Source organism: Natrix helvetica (genome assembly GCF_964273705.1).
Source record: "Natrix helvetica genome assembly, chromosome: 4".
Classification (NCBI taxonomy): domain Eukaryota; kingdom Metazoa; phylum Chordata; class Lepidosauria; order Squamata; family Natricidae; genus Natrix; species Natrix helvetica.
This window is the reverse complement of record NC_138550.1, coordinates 15,725,665-15,749,851: the sequence shown is the minus strand read 5'-3', so window position 1 is coordinate 15,749,851 and position 24,187 is coordinate 15,725,665. Positions and strand designations below refer to the sequence as shown.

Below are 24,187 nucleotides of genomic sequence, written 5' to 3'. Positions count from 1 at the left end.
TTTTAGTACCCATTTCTAGATAATCTCTGTGAACAATCCTACTCACATATGTATCCTGTGCTAAATAAAGGTCCAGAAATGGTATCAAAAGATTCCAGAATTCCATGTTCTCTTTAGATAAGTTTTCTCTAGGTAGGAAGGGAGATCTTGAGAACTTGGACGATATCTTAATCCTACCATTTGTTTCATCTTATTGTCACCCATTTTTTTACCCTGAACATTGATTGTATGTCATATTTTGTCAACTGCATTACATAGCTGACCTGTTTCAATGGATAATTTATTTTATGGGGGGGAAACAATGAGCTACTCCATCTATTTCTTTCCCAACTCCAAACTATTAAGTCTACAAAATGGGCATTATTGCATACAAACACCTCTTCCCAGTTGTACAATTTCCCACAATAGTAGCTGATGTTGCTGAAAATATTACACCCTGCCTCAGAACAACAAATCAAAATTATGAAATAACAGACTATAAAGAAATATAGATCACCCTTCTAAACATCTAGCTTGTCTGCTCAAATATCATCTATCATCTATATCTGTCTGTCTATCATTTCTCTATCATTTATCAATCTATCTTTCTATCTTTCATCTATTTATCATCTATCTATCATCTAGTATCTATTTTTTGTGTTTTTCTCATTGGAGTTCCTTTTTTCTTAATATTACTCTGGATCCAGATATCAAAGTAGGCTGGACTATTTCTGGAGCTCTGGAACAGAAATCCAGTTTGGATTAGATTCTCTCTTCATGTCTTTATTTTAGCAAACATATTTCAAGATAGAATCTTAAGTGCCACGTACCTTCATTACTATTGTGGATATTTCATCTGCATCATAAAATTGAAATGCCAATATCTATAAAAGTTAATTCCAAGGATTTCAAAAAGAAAAAGGACCCTAAATTGATTCTGTCAAAACCAAGTCCAGTAATACACAACAATAGAAACTTTGCCTTTCACTTCCTAAAAGGAAATAACCTATTACCTCTTGTTTTGTCTATATCTTGAATAACACAAACATTCTTTTCATGAATGGAAGTTATCAGAATGATCCTCTGACATGCATTTCTATGTCTTCATTAGTGGCTGCAAACTATATACAAGATAGAATATTTATTTATACTAATTATTGGGAAATTTTACATAACTACATATCAGTAGAATAATAGTCATGTTTGCATTACCTCTTGCCTAGCTGTGATGCAGCTACATATAATATCAAGGGAGGGAAGAAAAGAAAAAGGGGGGAGGAAAAAGAATAAGAGGAGGAGGAGGAGGAAGAAGAAGAGGGAGGAGGAGGAGAAGGGGAAGGGGAAGGGGAAGGGGAAGGGGAAGGGGAAGAAGAAGAAGAAGAAGAAGAAGAAGAAGAAGAAGAAGAAGAAGAAGAAGAAGAAGAAGAAGAAGAAGAAGAAGAAGAAGAAGAAGAAGAAGAAGAAGAAGAAGAAGAAGAAGAAGAAGAAGAAGAAGAAGAAGTAGTAGTAGTAGTAGTAGTAGTAGTAGTAGTAGTCAAGGACTGATAAAAGAAATCTCTTGGCTGCTCTTCTAAAAGCAAAACAGCCTCCAAAGGACCAGATTCCACAACCTGGAAGGCCCAGGTTCTTCTCAAATCTCTTCCTGCCATCTAGTGGGCAAAGCAGTTCAGAAACAGATAAGAAGAGATTTTCCCTGAGTTTTCAGAGGAGGCAACCAATGAATGAAAAAAGAAATTTTAGAGCCATGTGCACTTCTGACGCTACTCACTCTCGTCCTACCGATTTTATTTAGTTATTTACATTAACTACCTTGCCACAATCCAAATCAATTATTTTAAAAGTTTTTTTTAATGTCTACTTTTGTAGCCAGTGAATTTCAGAAAACAGGCCTGCACATCAATACAAATATATAATGTATTCATTACAACTGATTCCATCCACCCATCCATCCTTTTCTCCAGATGTTTTTTCTTTTTATTTGATACATACAAATGCAGCCCTATAGAATAGGTTGTGCTGTGAGTGAACAACACAAAGCTACCCAATGAGAGTAGAGTAGAGTAGAGTAGAGTAGAGTAGAGTAGAGTAGAATAGAATAGAATAGAATAGAATAGAATAGAATAGAATAGAATAGAATAGAATAGAATAGAATAGAATAGAATAGAATAGAATAGAATAGAATAGAATAGAATAGAATAGAATAGAATAGAATAGAATAGAATATTCTTTATTGGCCAAGTATTATTGGATAAACAAGGAATTTGTCTCCGGTGCATAAGCTCTCCGTGTATAAGCTCTGACTTTGTTTGTTTGTTTGTTTGTTTGTTTGTTTGTTGGATGTACACCCTTCTTAATTACATGACTTTGGGTGGCTAACAATGCTTAAAATCATAATAAAAGCAAAATAACAAAATGATAAATAACATAAATGGCAACTTGGGGAAAAACAAACCACACTAATTAATATAACCAAATAGGCTCTTAAGGGCCCCAAGCTAGGCAACAACCCAGGTCTTCAAGGCCTTCTAGAAGGTTCAGAGCAAATCTGATCTCCAGGGGACTCATGTTCCAGAGAGTAGATGCCATGACAAAAAAAAAAAAAAGCTCTCTTCCTAGCTTCCTCCAGATGACACTCCTTGATTCACAGGACTCAGAGCATGCATCTCCTGACAAATATAACAGGGCAAGATATACAATCAGGGAGAGACAGTTCCATGCTTGAGGATGAAGCTGGATCCTCCAGTCTTGTTCTTAACACCAGTTAAATATGAGCCAGCAATGTGCAGCGGAAGCCAAAAAAGCCAATGCAATCCTAAATTGCATTAACAGAGGGATACAATCAAGATCAAGTGAGGTACTAATACCACTCTATAAAACCCTAGTAAGACCAAATATATGAAGAACGGTTGCAGTAACTGGGCCTGGCTAGTCTAGTCAAGAGAGGGACCAGGGGAGATATGATAACAGTCTTCCAATATTTGAGGGACTGCCACAGAGAGGAAGGGGTTGAGCAATTTTCCAAAGCATCTGAAGTCCATACAATTGAACAATGGATGGAAACTGACCAAGGAGAGATTCAACTGGAAAGAAATTTCCTAACAGTGAGAACAATCAACCGATGGAACAGTTTGCCTTCGGAAATTGTGGGAGCTTTATCACTGGAGGCGTTCAAGAAGAGATTGGACTGCCATTTGTCAGAAATGGTGTAGGGTCTCCTGCTTGGGTGGGAAGTTGGACTAGATGACCTACAAGGTCTCTTCCAAATCTGTTAATCTTTTAACACCTTCTTTTAATTCCCAAATCTTTTTTTTTAATAACGTGTTCCCAAGACAAAGCTCACCATTTGGGGAAACTATATTTGTCCACACTTAATGACCATATAACTCACTCAACGACTGCAATAGAAATGGTTGTAAAATTGCTCCAGTCATGTGATGACTCACCTATAATCACTGCATCATTAGTGACCAAAATTCTAGTCCCAACTAGAGGACTGTACATTTTAGTTTAGCATATGATGGGAATCCAACCCATCTGGTTTGTTTATTCTTCAGGGTATCATAAAAGTAAAGCTGTAAATCAAGTAAATCATGACCAGCTCTAGGGGGCAGTGCTCATCTTCAAGAAAGCCAGCGTTGTCCAAAGACACTTCCATGGTCATGTGACTAGTGTGGCTATACGCCAAAGGTCCATGGAACGTTGTTACTATTAAATTCTTAATTAGAATTAATGTGCATGAGGCGATTCGTAAAGAACTTATATTTATTTGAGACTCAACTAAGTAACAGCATAACAAGAACAGAGAACTCCGGTTTGACAGCTATTTATACAGCCACTGTCAAACTGGCAACCAATCAGAACTAGGTTAGCTCCCTCTGGTGACGCCTACTGGTATTGACCAATCCAGACTTTTGGTGGGTGTTGAGTGACACCTTATGTTTGCTGGCTTTGGACACAACAGTTACCTTCCCACCAAAGTGGGTTCTATTTATCTACTGGCATTGGTGGTGCAGTGGTTAGAATGCAATACTGCAGGCTGCTTCTGCTGACTGCAATTTGGCAGTTTGGATCTCACCAGGCTCAAGGTTCCATCCTTCCGAGGTGGGTAAAATGAGGACCCAGATTGTTGGGGGCAATAGGTTGACTTGTAAACCGCTTAGAGAGGGCTGTAAAGCACTGTGAAGCAGTATATAAGTCTAAATGCTATTGGTATTGGTATTTGCATGTTTTTGAACTGCTAGGTTGGCAAGAGTGGAGTAAGTAATGGGAACTCACCCCATCGCATGCCACTTGGATGTGGAACCGGTTGGCAAAGCCCAGCAGTTTAACCACTTGTGTGTCAGTCAACCTGTTGGGAATTATCAGGAAGTGTGATGGCATGGCAGAGAGAGGGAAGAAAAAAAGGGAGGAGTGGATATTGCAGAAGGGAAAACTTGATAACACTTTTTTCTGGGGGTACCAATAGCAAAAACACAAATTGCACTTGATCAGTTCATTTTAAAAAAAAACAGACCTTTGTAAATGGATATTATTGCTTCTCAGAAGGATGGAACTCATCAAAATTGCTCATCACTACAATTCTGCAACAGAAATTAAATCTGAATACATTTGGGCAACAAAGTTTGTTCTCTCATACAAGAGAAGTGCACAGCAAACGATGAGGAAAAATACTCTCAAATGTTTAGAAAAGACTTGTTAATTATTCTGTAACCCAAAATCGTCCACCTATTTCACAAAATGGGAAAAAAGGGAAGGAATATTTATTTATGGTTGAATTATGGGAGGAAAAATAATTAAAAACTACAGCACCAGGCGGCAGCAGAGTTGACATTTTCATCAACCCAGACTTTAATGAATTTCTGAATTGCATGTGCTTTTAAAACAAATCTATCAGTTATATGTTTGCAAAGTTGCAAAGTTGAGCTACTTGATTCCTCTGTGTGTGTGTGTGTGCGTGTGTGTGTGTGTGCGCGCGCGCATGTGTGTATTTTCTTCCCCAAAATTTTTTACAAGCACTGATAACCAAGAAAATTATCTTACAAAGGAAAGGCTCAACCTTTCTCTTTTTTTGCATACAAGGAGTACTAAAAAAGAGCACAATTTGTACAGTGCATGATTTGTTAGGAAAAACGCCCCATGTTCTGGAATAGGAGCATGAGAAGCTGCCTTACGATAAGTCTAGTCCTAGTCCAGTAATGCCGAACCTATGGCACGCATGCCACAAGTGGCACGCGGAGCCATTTGTCAGGGCACGCGAGGCGCTGGCCAGCTGAGTTCATCTTTTTAAAAGCTATTTTTCGCCTTCCCTAGGCTCCAGAGGCTTTATAGGAGCCTGGGGAGGGTGAAAAGAGCCCTCCCCCCCCCCGGAGGCTTCAGGGACCATCCCTGAAGCCTTCGGAACACTTAAAACCACCCTCCGACTTCCGGGTTGCTCGGAGGGTCGTTTTAAGCGTTCCGAAGGCTTCAGGGACCGTCCGGAGGCTTCCCTGATGCCTTCGGAGCCCTTAAAACGACCCTCCGAGCAACCCGGAAGTCACTTCCGGTTTGCTCGGAGGGTGGTTTTAAGCGCTCCGAAGGCTTCAGAGAAGCCTCTGGATGGTCCCTGAAGCCTCCGGAGGGCCTCCGGGGACCGGGGGAGGCTCTTTTTGCCCTCCCCAGGCTCCTATAAAGCCCCTGGAGCCTGGGGAGGGCGAAAAAAGCATGTAAAAATGGGGGGGTTGCACGTTGTGCGTGCATGCGCACTGGGGGGGTCGCACGTTGCATTATGGGTGCAGCACGCCCGCACTCGACCCCCCTGCGCTCCCCCCACTTGTGGCACGCAAGCCAAAAAAGGTTCGTCATCACTGTCCTAGTCCAATGTTTCTTAACTTTGCTGACTGGGGAATCCTGGGAGTTGAAGTCCATGTCTCTTAAAGTTACTAAGGTTGAAAAACACTATCCTAGACAACATAGGGACACTGTGAGAAATTGAGCAGGCTGAGCTGAAAGGTGGGGGTTAAATGTATCATCAGTTTGGAGTTATTGCATTCCCACAAGACACCTAAGTCCAGCTCTCTGTGAATTTCACTGACCCTTATCTAAAGCCAATTTAGCTTTGACTATTAGTTGACCTGGTTCTTGTGTATAGGTAGAAATAATAAACTCTTCGATGTTTTGCTGGTTATTTCGACGCACAGAACAGAAAACTATTGAGCAGCAATGAGCTTGCATCATTTTTATACTATCAATCTTTTTTTTTAAACAGGTTACTGATTACAATCATTGCATTATTTCAATTCTATACTGTGCTTGTCCCTGGCAACCATATTTATTTTCCAAATGGTCGCACAGTATCAAAGTTCAGGTGCTTCTAATAGTTCTAGAAATCTAAACAATCTACCACTGAGAAACTGGAATATTTCCTTTGCCTTTTTCTCCCCTTCAAAATGTAAGCCTGGAATCCTCTGTTACAAGCCACAGTATTGTCCAATGTGTCTCATGACATCATTGCGGGACAGAGAAAATGGCTTGTCAAAATTTTTGTGATGATGTCATCATAAATAAGGTGTCGCTTGCCCCACCCTACCCTACCCCCCCCCAAAAAACCCTGTTTGATATTTAGTCATGATCGTCCTAAAAGACTCAGATTCTAATATTGGTCCCTGGATGTCTGAATGAAGACAATCAAACTGATCCTTAATCCAAATTTAGCCAGAAGAGTTTCCATCTGTCAAAATGGAGGATCAACATTGCAGAACCTTTGGAGAATAGGTGGAAGATATAAACTTAATAAATAAAGTAAGTAAAATGCTTTCCCTGGCTTTTTCTACGCCACGGGGTCAAACTCGTCATGTCACATTGCCGTCACATGATGTTTCGCGATGTTTTTGGAGCTGGGGTGGGCATGTGAAGCATCCAGCCCACGGGCCACCAGTTTGACACCCCTGTTCTACACTATGGTCTGCATACAAGAGACTGGATTTTAAATAGATCTTTGCAATAGATGAGAAAAGCTCATTTCTATTCTAAAAAAAGGAGAGAAGCAAGACCTGAAAAAAATCAGAGAAAGCTTGCATATGTATTTCTTGAATATACTAGCTGTTAACCTGGCTTTGCCTGGCTATTTGTTTCTCCCAAACCTGTATTAGACATTCACAAATGTCCGGGCCAAACATAATTTCTAATGTTGGATTTTTCCCCTTCCCAGAGGGAGCATCCTTGTAGAGAACTGTGAGACCATTACTATGGCAACTCCACTGTGCTGTACAGTAGAAGCCATTTTAAGGCAGTATAGTGGAAGCCATTTTCAGGCACAACGGGCTATATCTTCACAGAATTTGAATCCAAAATGCACATTATCACAATCAAATGTGCTTTGATTTGACACTATAGATATAATTCATTCCTTTTCATTTCAGCGGCCCAGGCGTTCCAGAGTTATGGTGGAACACAGACACACACACAGACACACACACTGCGGGGTATTAGGGTGTCTTACCCTCACAGTATTTGTTTCCAGAGAATAAGTCATCTGTGTACCAGGTTTGGTTGAAATTTCTCAAGGCGTTCCAGAGTTATGCTGAAACACACACACACACAGAAAGAGAGAGGGGGGGGAGGGAGAGGGAGAGGGAGAGAGCGAGCCATTTAGGTAGGTAGGTAGGTAGGTAGGTAGGTAGGTAGGTAGGTAGGTAGGTAGGTAGATAGATAGATAGATAGATAGATAGATAGATAGATAGATAGATAGATAAAAAATAGATAGATAGATGATAGATAGATAGATAGATAGATAGATAGATAGATAGATAGATAGATAGATAGATAGATAGATAGATAGATAGATAGATATAGATGATAGATAGATAGATAGATAGATAGATAGATAGATAGATAGATAGATAGATAGTTCCTGAAACTGCTCCAGTCCGTAAATTGCATCAACCTTCACTTCTCCCTCCCCAAGTATTTTTCTTGCACCACACTCCATACTCCTTTGTAAATTTATTCTACATCCCCCCAACCCCACCCCCAAACAGGAAAATAACAATCTGCATTAATTTGCTGGCCCAGCACAACTCGCACACAGAAGGAAATGTCATTTCCCTATTTTTTACCGGACGCCAAGGGAACAAGAGGCCAGTCCTGGGGGGCATTTTGACCATAAGACACAAACCACATAGTTCAACTTAGTGCATGATTAAGGAATCAAGAGCACTCAGATTTGCTGACCACAAATCCCATAATGCTTCATTGATGGCTACTGAATAAATTATTTCATTAGTAAATAATCAATTTAGAAAGTTTGGCCTAACAAAATGGCTGCAGAGAGGTATCGATGCCTTTTTGGAAGTAGGATGTGCCTTGGGATCAGTGTTAACTCCTAATATTGTCTAGCGCCTCGCCTGCTCTGGAGCAGGCCTGCCCTCAGTTCACAGCCTGCTGAGGAAAGCCCAGAACGCTGGGCAGGCCACGTTGCCAGGATGCCAGGCCACCACATCCCTAAACAACTCCTCTATGGTGAGCTGTCTCAAGGAAAGCGACTGCACAGGGGACAAAGGAAGTGATACAAAGACATGTTGAAAGCCTCTTTTCAAGTTCCTGGATATCGACACCGCCTCCTGGAAAATCCTGGCACAAGATCCATTGACGTGGTGCACGTTGATCCACCAAGGCTGCCAGATGTGTCAAGACAGAAGAACAACGATACCACAAGAGAAGTGAGCACTCGGCAAAGCCAGAGCTGCAACCTGTCTGCCCAACATGAGGCAGAACATTCCATGTCCGTATAGGCCTTACTAACCACCTGCGGACCAGCGGTGGGTTCCGGATCCCATCGCAACTGGTACGCTGCGACAGGGCCGGGCGTCCACCACAGGCATGCACATTGCGCACACATGGGCACCCACCGCCCTGCGATGCTCCAGCTGCTCGGAGGAAGTTGCACAGGTGCTGTACGCTGTGCATGCATGCGCAAATGGCCCGGTTAGCTCAAATAGAAGTAAGGAATGAGGGCAAGCGGGTGGGCCCTCCAAAGCACCGTTTCGGTATGGTGGCCGCTGCTCCCAGCTGCCACCGATACGCCCGTACTGGGGCGTACCAGCCGGAACCCACTGCTGTGGGCACACCGTGGACAGCCCACAAGATCCTTTTTGAACACGATGGACAAACATCAACTCCTAATAACTGTGTGGACTAGTCTTTGCAGGGTCTTTTGGCCAGATTTCAGAAGTTGGTTGCCATTGTCTCCTTTATAGGACTGAGAGAGGATGACTGGCACAAGGTGACCTGCTGGACTTCATCCTAAAGCAGAATTAAGACTCTCAGGTTCTAGACTGGTGCCTTAAACATTAAACCATACTGACTCTTCAGTCATATGACATACAAACAGCTTACAAAGAGGTTGAAACTGCAAACTCAGGGTTTATGTTCTGGAGAAGTCTGTTCCTTGTAGGCTCATGACTGCTACTCAAGGCTTGCTGAGCACACAAATCAAAGGGTAAACATACTGTGTTGTTTTGATCGTGGGTTTGGATGGCTGTCACTAAGGGGTCATTCTGCCTTTCCTGTAAAGAAGACTAGGAAGTCCTTGACGTACGACCACAATCGAGCCCAACATTTCTGTTGCTAAGTGAAACGGTTCCATGAGGTTTGCCCCCTTTTACAACCTTTCCCTGCCACTGTTATTAAGTGAATCGTTGGCGTTAAGTTAGTAACACAGCTGTTAAGTGAATCTGGATTCCCCGTTGACTTTGCTCGTCAGAAGGTTGCAAAAGATGATTGCATAAAATATGAGTCAGTTGCCAAGCCTGTAAGTTTTGATGCTGCAATGTACAACCAGCCTGTAAGTTTTGATGCTGCAATGTAAAAACTTATGACTATTTTTCACATTTACAACAATGTGAAAAATAGTCATAAGTTTTTTCAGTGACTTTGTAATTTCAAACGGTCACTCAATGAATTTTTGTAAATCAACCACTACCTGCATGCAGCTCAATAAACTCAACAGGTGTTGGTCTCCTTTGTCCATTGAGTCTGGGGTAGTTTTTCCCCTTCACTATGCTGGCTGGGGTGCAACAAAGTTGTAGCTCATAGTATGGGTGTTGTGGCCCACCAGCAGCCAGCGGACAGTGTGGAGGTTGGGGAGGAACATGGGCCAGTCCTGGAGGCTGGGGAAAGTTTGGACGAGGGCTGTGCATTAGAGGCAGAGAAGGGGCCAGAGCCCTATGCCAGTTATCAGCTGCCTTCAGAGTCAGACATCAGTGAGGCAGATTGTTCCCAGTGTGCACATGCACAGTTGCCAAAGGAAGGGAACAGCTAAAGAACTGGGGTCAACTTGGGAGTAAGGCCACAGGTGGATGATGAATCTCAGAGGAAATAAAAGAGGAGCGAAGGGGGAGTGGAGTTTGCAGGAGACAATTAGTTCGCTTATTTGGATCATGACTCTCCAAGACTCCTTGCCAAGTTTTGCAGATATCAGACTGGCAGCTCTCCAAGCCAGATGAGGTCTGTGACTGTAAATCCTCCCTCGAAAGATTTTGCTGGATGTGAATGAGCAGAATTCACATTAAATTAATAAAAGGGTTTTTTTGTCAAGACAAGGAGTTTTCTTCACGCTCTTGGGAAGCCTCGGTCAGAACAGCGGGGAGACCCCACAATTGCTTATCCCTTGCCTAGCAAATGGTAGGAGTCCAGCCCACGTGGTAAATTTGGGGTTTCGTGTGTCATAGGAACCTAGAAGACACAAGTCAACACACCATGGGTCAGAATTAGGCATAAGGGCTTACGGTAGAAACAAGCCACACTGTTCAATCACTGTAAAAAGTGAAAACGAAAAAAGGGAAAGCTGAGAATTCTTAAAGGTTCTTTTTCAGGAGGCAACTGGACTTTCTTGTTATTTCTTTGAAGTCATTTTGCTTCTCATCCAAAAAGCTTCTTCCGCTCTGACTGGATGGTGGGGAATGGAAGGCTCCACCATTCAGTCAGAGCTGAAGAAGCTTTTTGGATGAGAAGCGAAACGACTTCAAAGAAAAACGAAAGGAAGTCCAGTTGCCTCTGTAAAAAAAACAAAAAACCACCTTTGGGACAACCTCCGTCAGGGAATTTAAAATGGGATCTTCTTGGATTTGATTTTTTTTTTTTTTTGCTTTTTAAAAACATATATTTTATTTATACATTTTTTTTCTTTAAACCACACAAGTACTTATTATACAATACATAAGTGCATTGTCTTACTTCGGGGGTCAAAAGAAAATAAGACTCTCTCTTATTTTCAGGGAAACACTGTATATAGATTACTCTACTATGTATTGTATATATAATTAAAGTATATATGTGTGTGCATATATATATATATATATATACTTTAATTGTACAAGTACACTTATAGCAAAAGTGTACAAGTATAACAATATTTACATATATATTCATTTCTCTTTCCTTTCGATATATATCTTACATATTCTTTATGCATTAACTTAGTTATATGTACATAACTATTATGACGCACAAAACTGTGTACTCAGACGACACACTGATTAATGAATGATGAAATGTTTGTTTTAAAAGGGGGGGGGACTTTTGCAACACAAAAAAGGGGGGGCAAAGGAAACCTCACCAGCCCAGCCAGGGGGACGGGGAGGGGGCGCCTCCTAACCCCACAGAGCCCACGGTTCGCCTCCCGGTGCGTCCCCCCCCCCCTTTACCCAAAACGGGGACCTGCGATCCCGCCTCCTTTGCCCTGCATCACGTGGGAAGCTCGCCCCGGGGTCCTAACCGGAGCAGCCGCGCCTTGGAGGGGGGAAGTGCCGCGCGGAAGAGTGAAAAGCGTGGGTCGTAGGAGTTGTTCTTCGCGGGCGCTTCAACAGCTGGAGGGCAATCGCGGCTCCGGATTCCAGCTGAACTTACTTTTCCCCGCCGAGGCCACCATGGATCTGAGGTTGCTGCCGTGGCTAGTGCTCCTTGCCCCCTTGTGCCTTTCGGGTAGGTAGGGGATCCCGGGAAATAATAGCCCCCCCTCCCTGGGAAGTAAGTGACAAGGGGGCATCCCGCCCCCCCGCCCCCTCCGAAACACTTTTCCCCTCTTCGACTTTCCCCTTCTTCCACCTTTCCCCGACTCGGGGCTCTCCGAGGACGGCGTTTCCCACCGTTCCCCTCCGCCGCCAGGTTTTGGGGAAACAGAGGGGGGTGAATCTGGGGTGACTCTCCCAGCTGCGGATCGTGGGGTTCAAAGGGACTTTTGGAGTTCTTTTCACTCGGAGGAAGGGAGAGCCGCGTGGCTCGCGATCCCTTCGCTCCTTCCGCAGCCGTGCCAAAAACCAGTTTCGCTTCGGAATCAAACATGCCTGCGCTGGAAAAAGAGGTCATAAAGTTCCCCTTCTGGGCTCAGGCTGGCGTTGGATCCGGTCTGGGGGGTGATCCGAAGTGATCCGAAATCCAGTCCAGGCTGAATTAGGGAAGGTCAGTAGACGACTTGAGGCCATCTAGTCGCTCTCAGCCCAACCCTCTACCACTCCGTGTATGTTGCTTTGAACTCCTGGTTCAAAATGAGATCTAAATAAAATAAAATATTAAAACCGTAGATAGATAGATTAGGTACACAGGCAGGATAGGGTATGTAGGTAGGTAGATAGATAGATATAGATATAGATAGATGGATGGGTGGGTGGGTGGGTGGGTGGGTGGATGATAGGTAGGTAGGTAGATTGGTAGATAGATGATAGATAGATGATAGATAGATAGATGATAGATAGATAGATAGATAGATAGATAGATAGATAGATAGATAGATAGATAGATAGATAGATGATAGATAGATAGATAGATAGATAGATAGATAGATAGATAGATAGATAGATGATAGATAGATGATAGATAGATAGATGATAGATAGATAGATAGATAGATGATAGATAGATAGATAGATAGATAGATAGATAGATAGATAGATAGATAGATAGATGATAGATAGATAGATAGATAGATAGATAGATAGATAGATAGATAGATAGATAGATAGATAGATAGATAGATAGATAACAGGTAGGTAGAATTCTGTATTGGCCAAGTGTGATTGGACACACAAGGAATTTGTCTTTGATGCATATGCTCTCAATTTACATAAAAAGAAAATATACCATATATTGGTCAAGAATTATAAGGTACAACACTTAATGATAGTCATTGGGTACAAATAAGCAATCAAATCATACTAGGAAACAATCAATATAAATCGTAAGGGTATATAATAGGTAGGGCAGTTTATGGACAGCTGCTTCCCTTTTTTTAAGGGAAGGCAGAATCCATCAGATTATCTGTCCCTCGTTTAAACCTATTTCTTTTCCAACTTTCTATTTATTGCTTTTAAAATAATAACAGAAGAAAAAAGAAACAAAATGCATCTTTATTGCTAAGTGTTTTTCAAACTTGGCCACTTAAAGAGGTAGGGACGTCAACTCCCACAATTCCCCAGCCAGCATGCTGAAGTTGCTGGGAGTTGAAGTCTTTGCATCTTCAAATTGCCAAGCATGAAAAACACTAGTTCAAAATATCCTGAAGTTTGCAAAAGTTTTTTGTTGTTAGTTGCGAAGTTGTATCTGACAACGTTCCTCCAGGCCTTCCTGTCCTCTACCATCCTCTGGCATCCATTTAAGCTCATGCCTACTGCTTCGGTGACTCCATCCAGCCACCTCGTTCTCTGTCGTCCCCTTCTCCTTTTGCCCTCAATCTTTCCCAGCATCAGGCTCTTCTCCAGTGAGTCCTTCCTTCTCATTAGGTGGCCAAAGTGCAAAAGTTATAAAGGTTTGGTTTTTTGGAGGGTTTTTTTGGGAGGTGGGGGGGCAAAGGCCAACTAATGGAGGAATCCAGAGATGACATGAATATTGACCTAGGAATGCTGGTGGCTTGTTTGGAAAGAAACTGGAAAGACAGGTGGGGATTGGGGGATGAAACAGGAGGGAGGGAGATACGGTTGATTGATTGGAACAGAAAACAAAATGTACCTACCACATTGTAAATTTTTCTTTCACACTCCATTTATCAAAAGAGATTGTTCTGTTTTCTCTAGAGCCTCATTTTTGTACAGATAACTAATTTTGTTCTGGAACTCTCATTGTCTCTTGTAAATGCTCCTGGTTCAGCAAGGCTGTACTTTTTATTATTATTTTTCCAATGCTCGGGTATTTGCATTGTTTGTTTGTTAACAGGGTTATTATATAATCATAATTACTGCAGCATAATTTGAAATGCGTTAGAACACACAGCAATGTTGTGTTTTGCCTTTTCTTCCACAACTGTCAGCGGTGGAGGGCACTCTTCCTAAAATGCAAAGCAAGCCGTGAACAGAGCTTGCCATATTGAGTCAAAACACAGAGAAGGAAGCGAGGCTCATCAATTGCTCGACAACTTGGTTCTTCCAAGTAAGGCTATAAATCTTAAGCCTGGCTGCTAATCCAATCAGTCCTGTTCAAACTTGGATAAACCTTTTTGCACCGTGAAAAGCTACATTCTGCAAGCGTGCCGGAAGCTGTACATATCTGCAACAATATGAAGTGGACATGGCTGCATATATACAAGCAAATATAGTCACATATATCCCGTTCTCTCTGTTACTTAGTGCATTTTCTCCAAATGGACACTAGGCAATAAAAGAGGGGAGGATTGGGGAAGTAAAGAAGGAAGGAAGGAAGGAAGGATTCTGGTGCTCCTCGCCAGCTTCTTTGGCCTTGTGGACTTCATTTACCTTCAATGCAGCGGTAGGATTCACTTACCTTCCCTACCGGTTTGCAAATGTGAGCTCATGCACCATGTCTGCACATGCATGCCACCTGCGCATGTGCAATGCTCACACATTACGTCGGGACGTGTGGGCAGCTGCCGCTATCAGTTCGCCCCAAACCGGAGAGAACCAACTGATTGCCACCTCTGCTTCAATGATAGAAGGTTCATGATCCCTGATTAATTAGGATAACTCCTAGTGATGCACAGTATAACTAACAATGGGTTTTGTCAAAAGTTCTATAATATTAGCATATTGCCCAATTTATTCCATAATATTATACATCCAATTAATGATAGAGGTACTCCTCGACTTACAACTGGTTGCTTAACCAGTTGGGCTTTCGGCAACTGGCCTGCATATATACCTGTTTGCAGAATCTTGCTGCCAAAAGCCCCAAATTCACATTATTTTTGCCAAAAAATAGCATTTACCTCCGTTTTTTTTGACAAAAGAACCCCGTAGCAAACAACGGGTTCGCTTAACTATCGAATAGTGATTGCCAATGAAGCTAGAAATTTTTATGCTGAAATACTTTTCTGCTGCCCAAGGATAGATAGGCAGCCCTTTAACTCAATAGTCAAGCCACATCACATCCAAGGCAACTAATGAATGGTTTGAAGTCTGTTACTATATAAGGGTGGGTTCGCCTAACGGCTACCATAAAAAGGTCATTAAAATGGGGTCAGTCACCCAGGTGATCTGCTTTACAACATCTTAACTTAGGATGGTAATGGGCAGGCTCCATTGAAGTCCCGAGTCAAGGACTAACTGTTAGTACTTGCTATCTGGCTGTTCCTTTAAATGGGATCATTCAAGGAAGAATAAAGCCAAAAAGGAAAGTAGCGTGTAAGAAATCATAAATGAAGAAAATAAGAGTAAAAAAAAAAAGATTTGTTTAGCTTTTTTATGAGCCTCAACCTTATACATACAATAGCAGAGTTGGAAGGGACCTTGGGGGTCTTCTAGTCCAATCCCCTGCCTAGGCAGGGAACGCTATAACGTTTCAGACAAATAGTTGTCTAACATCTTCTTCAAGACTTCCAGTATTGGGGCATTCACAACTTCTGGAGTCAAGGTGTTCCACTGATTAATTGTTCTAAATGTCAGGAAATTTCTCCTCAGTTCTAAGTTGCTTCTCTCCTTGATTAGTTTCCACCCATTGCTTCTTGTTCTGCTCTGTTCTGCTTTGGAGAATAGTTTGACTCTCTCTTCTTTGTGGCAACCCCTGAGATATTGGAACACTGCTATCATGTCTCCCCTTGTCCTTCTTTTCATTAAACTAGACATACTCAGTTCCTGCAACCGTCCTCATATGTTTTAGCCTCCAGTCCCCTGATCATCTTTGTTGCTCTTCTCTGCACTCTTTCTTAAGTCTCCACATCTTTTCTACATTGTGGTGACCAAAACTGAATGCAGAATTCCAAGTGTGGCCTTACCAAAGCATTATAAAGTGGTATTAACACTTCAGGTGATCTTGATTCTATCCCTCTGTTTATGCAGCCTAGAAATGTGTTGGCTTTTTTGGCAGCTGCTGCACAATGCTGGCTCATATTTAAATGGTTGTACACTAGGACGCCAACATACTATTTTTAATATTCTGGAAAAAGAGCAAGGAGTGTGACTGTATTCGTGGCCCACTCCATAAAGCAGGGGTGTCAAACTTAAGGCCCGTGGTCTGGATCCAGACCTTGGGGTGCTTAGAGCTGGCGTATGGGGCCACCCTGGGAACCTTGAAGGACCAATTTGCGGTGTCTCTACCAGCGAAAATGCAGCTTATTTACAGCTTACTTTTGAATTTGATCTTTGAATTATATTATTGCCATTGACACAAACTATATGAATATTGTGTCGTTGTTGTTTCCATATAGACCAGTGGTTCCCAACCCATTTTTTTGGCCATGCCCCACCTAAGCATCTCTAAAACCCTGAGGCCTCTCCCACCCCACTGACATATAATTTTTACTTTACTCAAAAAGTGAACTCTACTCACGCAGAGGAAGCCTAAAAGGAACATTCACTTGGTTTAAACAAGGTTCAAATTGCCCCCATTAAAAATCAAATTGCCCCCTGTGGGGCATGGGCCCCATGTTGGGAACCACTTATATAGACTGGTTGGCTAAGGCTAATGGAAACTAAGTCACATCTGGCAACAAAATGGGCAGACCGCCTTCTGCCTTAGGAAAGTATTGTAGGATGCAAACACACAATCTTTTGTTGTGTAAGGGCTGCATCTCCCCTTTTGAGTGTCATGCTTAAAAAATCACATGTCCAACACTGGGTGGAAATATCAGGCAGTTAAGATTGTTCTCTTCTGTCATCTTAAATATTGAAATTTGATAGTTGATGGCAGATATTAGAGGCGTTGCTGTGTAGAAGAATCCAGAGGCGTTGCGTTGTTGTTTTTTGTATTGCTTGTTGCTGTCTCACTTTCATCTCCAGTTGAGCAATGTGTTTGCACGATTAATATTTCCAATTACACAATTGGGCTTGCTAAAATTTATGAAGTCATAATTACAATTTGCAGACTTCTTTTTGGACAGTATCTGAATTAAGAAATAGTAAAGGAGCCATCAAGAGTCCCTTGAAGGGAATGTTAAAAACGGTTAGAGAAACAATTAAGGCAGAAACATGTTTAAACTCTGGGAAAAGAGTTGGTATCAGGCATCAAGCTGTCTCCACTCTGACTTAATTGGAATATAAGAAAGAAGGAAAATAAAATACAGAGTTTCAACATTCTGTTACTATACAGGGAAAGCGAAAGGTTCCCCTCGCACATATGTGCTAGTTGCTCCCGACTCTAGAGGGCGGTGCTCATCTCCGTTTCAAAGCTGATGAGCCAGCGCTCTCCCAAGACGTCTCCGTGGTCATGTGGCCAGCATGACTCAACGCGGAAGACGCACGTTGTTACCTTCCCACCAAAAGTGGTTCCTATTTTTTCTACTTGCATTTTTACATGCTTTTGAACTGCTAGGTTGGCAGAAGCTGGGACAAGTAATGGGAGCTCACTCCGTTACGCGATGCTAGGGATTCGAACCGACGAACTACTGACGTTTCTGATCGACAAGCTCAGCGTCTTAGCCACTGAGCCCACTGAGATGTAGTCTTCCTATGGAGTGTGTTTCTTGATCTGACATACCACAGAGACATGAAGGAAATAAATTGTGGTCTGCGAGTAATTTCTAGTTCAAATAACAGCAGAAATCATAGTTTAAAAACTGGACTGAGACTGGACACAAGGTTGTATTGGGTACCACCAATACAGTAAATTAAAGTTCATTGGGTTGATTGTTGTATCTGAGCCACAAATCTCTTGATAGATCTCCAAAAATTGCATCCGTGCTATGCAGACTTTCGTTGAAAAGGATTTTCAAGAACAGCCAAAGTTCTCACCATCACTAACAATTTGCCTCCCAGCTTTTAAGAATATGCATGTGTGAGAGAAGCCTGTGCTTTATCAAGCCAAGGGGGGAAACATACTGTAGAGACTCACTGTGACAAGAGAGGCTTGTGTGCTAGCATTAAAATAAACATTAATCACAACATTTGAGCCACCATGCTCTCTGTAGCTGAAGATTTCTGCAGCTATATAGGGAATTCTGGGAATTAAAGTCCAGACACCTTCAAGTGGCCAAGCTTGAAAAACCTTGGACCAAAGAATATAACAAATATGAAAAGGACAATATACAAAAAAGGAGGGGATGCATTTTAAAGTAACAAATACACCCACCTTGCTAGTATAAGTGGTCCTCAACTTATGATAAGTCACTTGGCAACCATTTTACTGCAAGTTATTTTCAGTTTTCAGCAAAGCCATGACATAGCGAGCAATGGATTCTTAACAGGTTAACAGAGTTGGAAGGGATCTTGTAGGTCATCTAGTCCAACCCACCCACCCCGCCCAAGCAAGTGACCCTACACCATTTCTGACAGATGGCAGTCCAGTCTCTTCTTGAAAGCTTCCCGTAATGAAGCTCCCACAACTTCTAAAGGCAAGTTGTTCCATTGGTTGATTGCTCTCATTGTCAGAAAATTTCTCCTTATTTCCAGGTTGAATCTCTCCTTTGTCAGTTTCCACTCATTATTCCTTGTCTGGCCTTCAGATGCTTTGGAAAATAGCTTGACCCACTCCTCTCTGTGGCAGCCCTTCAAATATTGGAACACTGCTATCATGTCTCCCCTGGTCCTTCTCTTCGCATGGCAACCGTGGCGTTCATTTAAAGATCAGTGCAAAACAGGTCATAAAATTGTATTGATCACAACATATGACCATAATGGGCAAGTTCCATTGCGGCCGTATGTCGAGGACCACCTTTAAGCAGTCAGAAAGCTCTGCAACAGAATTTGTCATTAGCTAAGTTGGATTTGGCTTTCTCTCTGCCCTTCTATACCTTTTTATCCATTGCTTCCAGTGTTGGATGGGTTGTTTTGAAATTAGGTGCTTAAATACCTCATTCTACATAGACCAAGAAGGTTTTTTAAAATATTGCCTCATGTACAAAGATATCCTAACGTAATTCTGAAACATTATTCCAGAAACAGCAACCTGTTAATGTCTCAATGCTTTAGGCTACATAGAAATTTAATTTAATTTCTAACCACCCTTTTTCAGGCGTCTCTGCTAATATATATGGCATTCAAAAAATCTCCCTCCACCCTTTATCTCTTTGGCTTCTCTTCCATTTTTACCCAGGAATTTCTTAATAGTTTTTTTTTTTAAGTGAGTGATTTCTGGCTCTATATATTCTATAGTAAAATGAAGATTTTTCTCTTGTACAAATTCTGACTTCAGAATACTCCCGAGAAATGGATGGATGGGGGTGGAAGTTGGTCATATCATCCTCCTAATAACATGACACAGACTTCAAAAATAGTAATGGAAAGGAGTTTGTTGCGAAAAATGAAATCTACCATTGTTTGTAAGCTACCACAAGCTCCAGCTATGATGATGACACTAGATTCTAGCAGACAAATCCCATCATTCGACGTTGCAGAAGACTTAATGTATCCCAATTCCTTGTCAATAAAAGAGCAGGGTTAACATGAGGTGTCCTTGGTGCTCTGAGTTTGGTTGTTTTCTTGCAAACATTTCATTACCAAACTAGGTAACTTCATCAGTTACATGGCTTAAATTTAATTGCTTAATTAAACTGAATAGAGATAAGCTGCTTGCTGTTATCCCCCATTTTAAAATTCTGCTGTGGATTTTGCACTGCCTGAAATATTTGTCATTTATGCTACTATCTTCCCTCTAGGGCACGGGTATCACATTCAATCGCATCGCGTGACGTATTGTGATGTATCGTGATGGTTTTTGCCTTTGTGGAGCTGGGGTTGGCTTGGCATGCCCATGACACGTCGGGGCCCACGGGCCATCAGTTTGATAGGCCTGCCTTAGGGGGAAAGCAAAAGGCTGCCTCCAGAGGGGTTTGAAAACCTTTCAAATATATATATGTAGTATTTAGGAGGTGCAAAATATTTTGGGTCAACCTTCGCTTTTTTTTCATTGGAGAGAATTTTCTACATCCCCACATTTATTAGAATTTTTTTCACTGCAGTCATTCCACTCTGTGCAACGTAAAATCATAAAACATTCACAATAGGTACAATATCATTGCATAGTGAATACAATAATAACATCAATGAAAAGTCAACCCAAGAATATGAAATGAACAATCTTATTATATTATATTACGTCAATATTGTGCCACTCTCATTGCATCCGCGGAGAACCGCCCTGCCGCCCTATTTCGGGTGTCCCGCTCCCTCTTGTTTCAGAGGCCGCGGGAGGCCCCTCTACAGGGCAGGGCAGAGGAATTTGGTAAATATCTGCAGGATAAAATCGCTCAAATCCGGAGAGACTGGGTTCCTGTCAGTGATCCAGTGGAGACGCCCATGGCGAGTCTTGAGGTTTCTATCTGGGAGGAGTTTGACTCGGTTGCCATCGAGGATTTGGACAGATTGCGTGGACGACTGCGACCCACCACATGTTTATTGGACCCGTGTCCCTCCTGGCTTGTACTGGCATCCTGGGAGGTTACACGAGACTGGCTCCTGGGCCTAGTGAATGCTTCGTTGGGAGAGGGGTCTCTCCCGGCCGCCTTGAAAGAGGCGGTGGTGAGACCCTTGCTCAAGAAGCCTTCCCTGGACCCTTTGGAGCTGGCTAATTATCGTCCTGTCTCCAACCTTCCCTTCTTGGCGAAGGTTGTAGAGAGTGTGGTGGCCTGCCAGTTCCCACGACATCTGGAGGAAAATGATTATCTAGACCCGCGCCAGTCCGGCTTCCGCCCCGGTCACAGCACGGAGACGGCCTTGGTCGCGTTGGTAGATGATCTCTGGAGGGCCAGAGATAGAGGTTGTTCCTCTATCCTGGTCCTATTAGACCTCTCGGCGGCTTTTGATACCATCGACCATGGTATCCTGCTGCGCCGGCTGGAGGGGCTGGGGGTCCGGGGCACCGTTTTGCGGTGGTTCGGCTCCTACCTTTCTGACCGGACGCAGCGTGTGTTGACAGGAGAAGAGAGGTCGACCCTACGCCCCCTTACCTGTGGGGTGCCACAGGGGTCGGTCCTCTCGCCACTCCTGTTCAACACATATATGAAGCCGCTGGGTGAGATCATCCGTGGTTTCGGGGTGGGATACCATCTGTACGCTGATGATACTCAGCTGTACTTTTCCACCCCGAACCACCCCAACGAGGCCATCGAAATGATGTCCCGGTGTGTGGAAGCCGTACGGATCTGGATGGATGACAACCGACTCAAGCTTAACCCTTCCAAGACGGAGTGGCTGTGGGTACCAGCCCCCCGGTTCAGCCAATTAACTCCATCATTGGCCATTGGGGGCATCCATCTTGCCCCCGTGGAGCGGGCGCGCAATTTGGGCGTCCTCCTAGATGCCCGGCTGTCCATGGATGACCATGTGACAGCCGTGGCAAGGGGGGCGTTCCACCAGGTTCGCCTGGTGCGCCAATTGCGCCCCCTACTGGACCGGGATGCCTTGCGCACAGTCACTCATGCGCTGGTGACGTCTCGCTTGGACTACTGTAACGCTCTCTACATGGGGCTTCCCTTGAAATGCACCCGGAGGCTGCAGTTGGTCCAGAACGCAGCCGCGCGGGTAATTATGGGGAGTACCAGGTACTCCCACGTGACACCGCTCCTGCGCGAGCTGCACTGGCTTCCTGTGGCCTATCGGGTGCGTTTCAAGGTTTTGATAACTATCTTTAAAGCGCTCCATGGCTTAGGACCTAGTTACTTGCGGGATCGTATTCTGCCCCATACATCCCTGCGACCAATTCGCTCGCACAGAGAGGGGCTCCTCCAGGTGCCGTCCGCTAGACAATGTCGTGGGGCGGCGCCTAGGAGTAGAGCCTTCTCTGTGGCGGGCCCAGCCCTGTGGAATGACCTCCCTCCGGATATTAGGAATACCTCTGACCTCCGCTCCTTCCGTATTAAGCTTAAGACCCACCTATTCCAAGCAGCTGGCCTGGCTCAACTTTGATTTAACCATATCGCTCCTGACGGGTTTTTTAACTGGGTATTTTAATTACATTTAATTTCTAGGGGTTTTAAATTACAGTATTTTAATTGTTTTTATTAATCGATCTCCTCCTTATATATATGTATGTATGTTTTAGTGTATCTTGTTATATGTTAGTTTTGTTTGCATATTTATTTCGAATGTTTTGTTGTACGCCGCCCCGAGTCCTTCGGGAGAGGGTGCGGCTAAGAAATAAATATATTATTATTATTATTATTATTATTATTATTATTATTATTATTATTATTATTATTATTATTATTATTATTATTATTATATTATATAACTAGTTTAAAAAGAGAAATATTGCTATTTTATTTAGGTCAAGACCAATTTAATACAATAGTAGAGTTGGAAGGGACCTTGGAGGTCTTCTAGTCCAACCCCCTGCCTAGGCAGGAAACCCTATACCGTTTCAGACAAATGGCTATCCAACATCTTCTTAAAGACTTCCAGTGTTCTGTCAGGAAGTTTCTCCTCAGTTCTAAGTTGCTTCTCTCCTTGATTAGTTTCCACCCATTGCTTCTTGTTCTACCCTCAGGTGCCTTGGAGAATAGTTTGACTCCCTCTTCTTTGTGGCAACCCCTGAGATATTTGAACACTGCTATCATGTCTCCCCTAGTCCTTCTTTCTCTTAAGCTAGACATACCCAGTTCCTGCAAACGTTCTTCATATGTTTTAGTCTCCAGTCTCCTAATCATCTTTGTTGCTCTTCTCTGCACTCTTTCTAGAGTCTCCACATCTTTTTTACATCGTGGCGACCAAAACTGAATGCAGTATTCCAAGTGTGGCCTTACCAAGGCATTATAAAGTGGTATTAACACTTCACGTGCTCTTGATTCTATCCCTCTGTTGATGCAGCCTAGGACTGTGTTGGCTTTTTTGGCAGCTGCTGCACACTGCTGGCTCATATTTAAATGGTTGTCCACTAGGACTCCAAGATCCCTTTCACAGTTACTACTACTGAGCAAGGTACCACCTATACTGTACTTTACCTATACTGTATTTACAGGAGAGGGCTATTCCACATGTGGGCCATGACAGAAGAACATCTGCTGACCTCTAATTTCAGAGCAGGAAGCAGAGGTGGGTTGCTGCTGGTTCGCCCCAGATTGGGCGAACCTGTTGTGGCGGTGGTGGCAGGCTCCGCCCACCCATCCGGACACTTCCGCGCATGCACACGAGCGAACCGGTAGTAAAATTAATTGCAACCCACCCCTGGTAGGAAGTAATTGTTATCGTTACATTTGTATCATATGGATCAGTTCTAGTTGAAGAAGTCAGTCCTATTTTATAACCAATATTTTGATTTCTACCCCAAAACCTATTGGCAACTAATACAGGGCCTCATAGGCGAAATATCTTAATGGAATCTCATGTCAGTTAGCAAAGGGGCCATTGCAATTGGCATGCACTTCAGTTTCCTGTTGATTTTCAAAGTGATGTCCTTGATGCCCTCTGAGTTTGGTTGTTTTCTGGCAGATATTTCATTACCCAAATAGATAACATCAGCAGTGCTAAAAGGAAGTAAAGTTTGTTCTCTGTTTAGGTACAAGTGGCTTGCCTTGTCAGTATTGGTAGAAATCTGATTTTCTTCTTGGTAGTTCTTTGATGAGGCTGTTTACTGGTTGATTGTCAGCATTGGTAGTTCCTTGATTGGGGTATTGTTTAATGCTTGATTATTGGTCTGGTATTAATCCTGGTGTCAATCTGTTTATCTGGAGGTTGATTACAAGAGGTATTTTGGACTTTTTGTTTCCCTTTTTAGCTAGTAATTGTCTCCTTTGAATGGTATGTAGATGCTGTTTATCGCTATGTGCCTGTTGATGAACTGATATGTGTCAGTTCCACACTTCCAGGAATTCTTTGGTGTTGAGAATAGCGTTGGATTTAGGATGCTCAGTTTCCCAATTG

At 42.8% G+C, this 24,187-nt stretch overlaps 1 protein-coding gene across 4 annotated transcripts in view; it reads left to right on the top strand.

Annotated features, from left to right (window-relative positions):
- Positions 1-11,640: 11,640 nt before the first annotated feature.
- The window catches only part of TMEM123 (transmembrane protein 123), a 34,733-nt gene continuing 22,186 nt past the window's right edge, over positions 11,641-24,187 (top strand). For 2 of the 4 annotated variants that reach the window (XR_014175153.1, XM_081950020.1), the window contains exon 1: positions 11,641-11,937. Coding sequence is in view for 3 of the 4 variants with exons in the window: in XM_081950020.1 (XP_081806146.1) it covers positions 11,883-11,937 (55 nt within the window). In the remaining variant the exon portion in view is untranslated. The remainder of the gene's footprint in view (positions 11,938-24,187) is intronic. The other 2 variants (XM_081950022.1, XM_081950021.1) reach the window with 2 other exon arrangements.